General features: G+C 60.8%; 1 protein-coding gene across 1 annotated transcript in view; it reads right to left on the reverse strand.

Annotated features, from left to right (window-relative positions):
* The window catches only part of LOC104390228 (vasoactive intestinal polypeptide receptor 1-like), a 26,125-nt gene continuing 24,324 nt past the window's right edge, over positions 1-1,801 (reverse strand). The window contains exon 13 of the mRNA XM_009999333.1: positions 1-96. Coding sequence (XP_009997635.1) covers positions 1-96 — 96 coding nt within the window. The remainder of the gene's footprint in view (positions 97-1,801) is intronic.

The following is a 1,801-nucleotide window of genomic DNA, read 5'->3' on the forward strand; positions in this document are numbered from 1 at the left end:
TCACAGGTCCAACCTCTTGGGAACAGGAACCACGTTGGACGTTTCCTCATCCTTTGCAGCCACTTGTTCTTGGCCCCCCAGGTCCAGCAGGTTCCCCTGGGTGAAGCACCAGGGCCTTTTGCCCTGAGTTTTTTTCCCTGCTCCTTTATGCACACACTGGGAAATCCAAACTCTATTTAAATATTAACACAACCGTGTCAAGGGCAGGACTGGGGGTTGGGTTTTTTTTTAACCAGACCCCAGAAAAAGCCACTTTTTACCCCCTGAACTGCTCTAACCTCAGCTGTTTGTCCCAGTGAGGACTCCAGGAGGCATTTCCAACACTCACCAGCACCAACTCATCAGCTTCATGCCCAGGATGTCCCTGAGCCCACTCAGGGTGTCCTGCTGTCCCCAGGGGTTTTGGGAAGTGTTGCCTCTCAGTGGTACCTGCTGCCACAAGGAGCTGCTCGAGACCCCAACTCCAGCCCTGGGTCCAGTTCTGGGGTCCCCAGCAGGAGCTGTTGGAGCCCAGAGGAGGCCACAGGAGGTGTTTGTTCAACACCAGGTTGGATGGGGATGGAGCCACCTGATCTAGAGGTTGGAACTAGATGATCTGTGAGGTCCCTTCCAGCTGAAAATGTTCTATGGTTCTATGATCCCAGGGCTGGAGCAGCTCTGGGACAGGCTGGGAGAGTTGGGGGGTTCAGCCTGGAGAAGAGAAGGCTCCAGGGAGACCTTAGAGCAGCTTCCAGTGCCTGAAGGGGCTCCAGGAAAGCTGGGGAGGGGCTTGGGACAAGGGCAGGGAGGGATGGGATGAGGGGGATGGATGAAAACTGGGAGAGGGAGATTGAGGTGAGACATGAGGAGGGAATTCTTTGGTGTGAGGGTGGTGAGAGCCTGGCCCAGGTTGCCCAGGGAAGCTGTGGCTGCCCCATCCCTGGCAGTGTTGAAGGGCAGGTTGGATGGGGCTTGGAGCAGCCTGGGCTGCTGGGAGGTGTCCCTGCCCATGCAGGGGTGGGCCCGGATGGTCTTTGAGGTCCCTTCCAACCCAAACCAGTCTGTCCCAGTGGAATCCAGCAGGCTGCTTTCCCTGCTGCACACCCACCAGCAGCAGCTGCCTGGGCAGGGCAGGACCTTGGTCTCTCTGGTCTCTAAATGTCCCTTTGTCACTTGGCCCGAGGGAGGGGACAGCAGGACCTGTCCCACAGGGATGGGGGGCCCAGGGTGGCTGATTGACTCTGGACAGACCCCCAAAGGGCACTGGGGAGGGGGCTCAGCAGCCCCTGCACAGCAGGGGTCTCTGCACAGCCCCCCACACCCACCCCTGGCTGGGTCAGAGCTGTGGGGAGAGGTTCAGCACCCCAAAAACCAGCCACATCCTCTCCTGCCTCTGCCTGTTTCTCTGCTGGCCATGGGGGGGTGGTGGTGGGGGGGTGTCAGAGCCCTGAACCCCCTCTTCTATCCCCAGAGACCCCCCCAGGCCTGCCCAGCACCCCAAAGCAGTTGGTTGGCACCCCACAGACCCCGTGGGGAAAGGGGGGTCTCAGAGCCCTGGGACACCCACCACCCCCAGCTGGGCATGGCAGGGGGTCCCACTTGCTGCTGTCCCTGGGGGGTCTCTGGGGATAGAAGAGGGGTCTCACCTCCTCCTCCTGTCCCCATTAAGGTCTCTGGACATGGCAGGGGGGCCCACCTGCTCCTCCTGTCCCCATGGGGGTCTCTGGGCATGGCAGAGGGTCCCACCTGCTCCTCCTGTCCCCATGGGGGTCCCTGGGCATGGCAGAGGGTCCCACCTGCTCCTCCTGTCCCCATGGGGGTC

Source organism: Chaetura pelagica, unplaced genomic scaffold, assembly GCF_000747805.2.
Source record: "Chaetura pelagica isolate M959 unplaced genomic scaffold, ChaPel_1.0 scaffold625, whole genome shotgun sequence".
Classification (NCBI taxonomy): Eukaryota; Metazoa; Chordata; class Aves; order Apodiformes; family Apodidae; genus Chaetura; species Chaetura pelagica.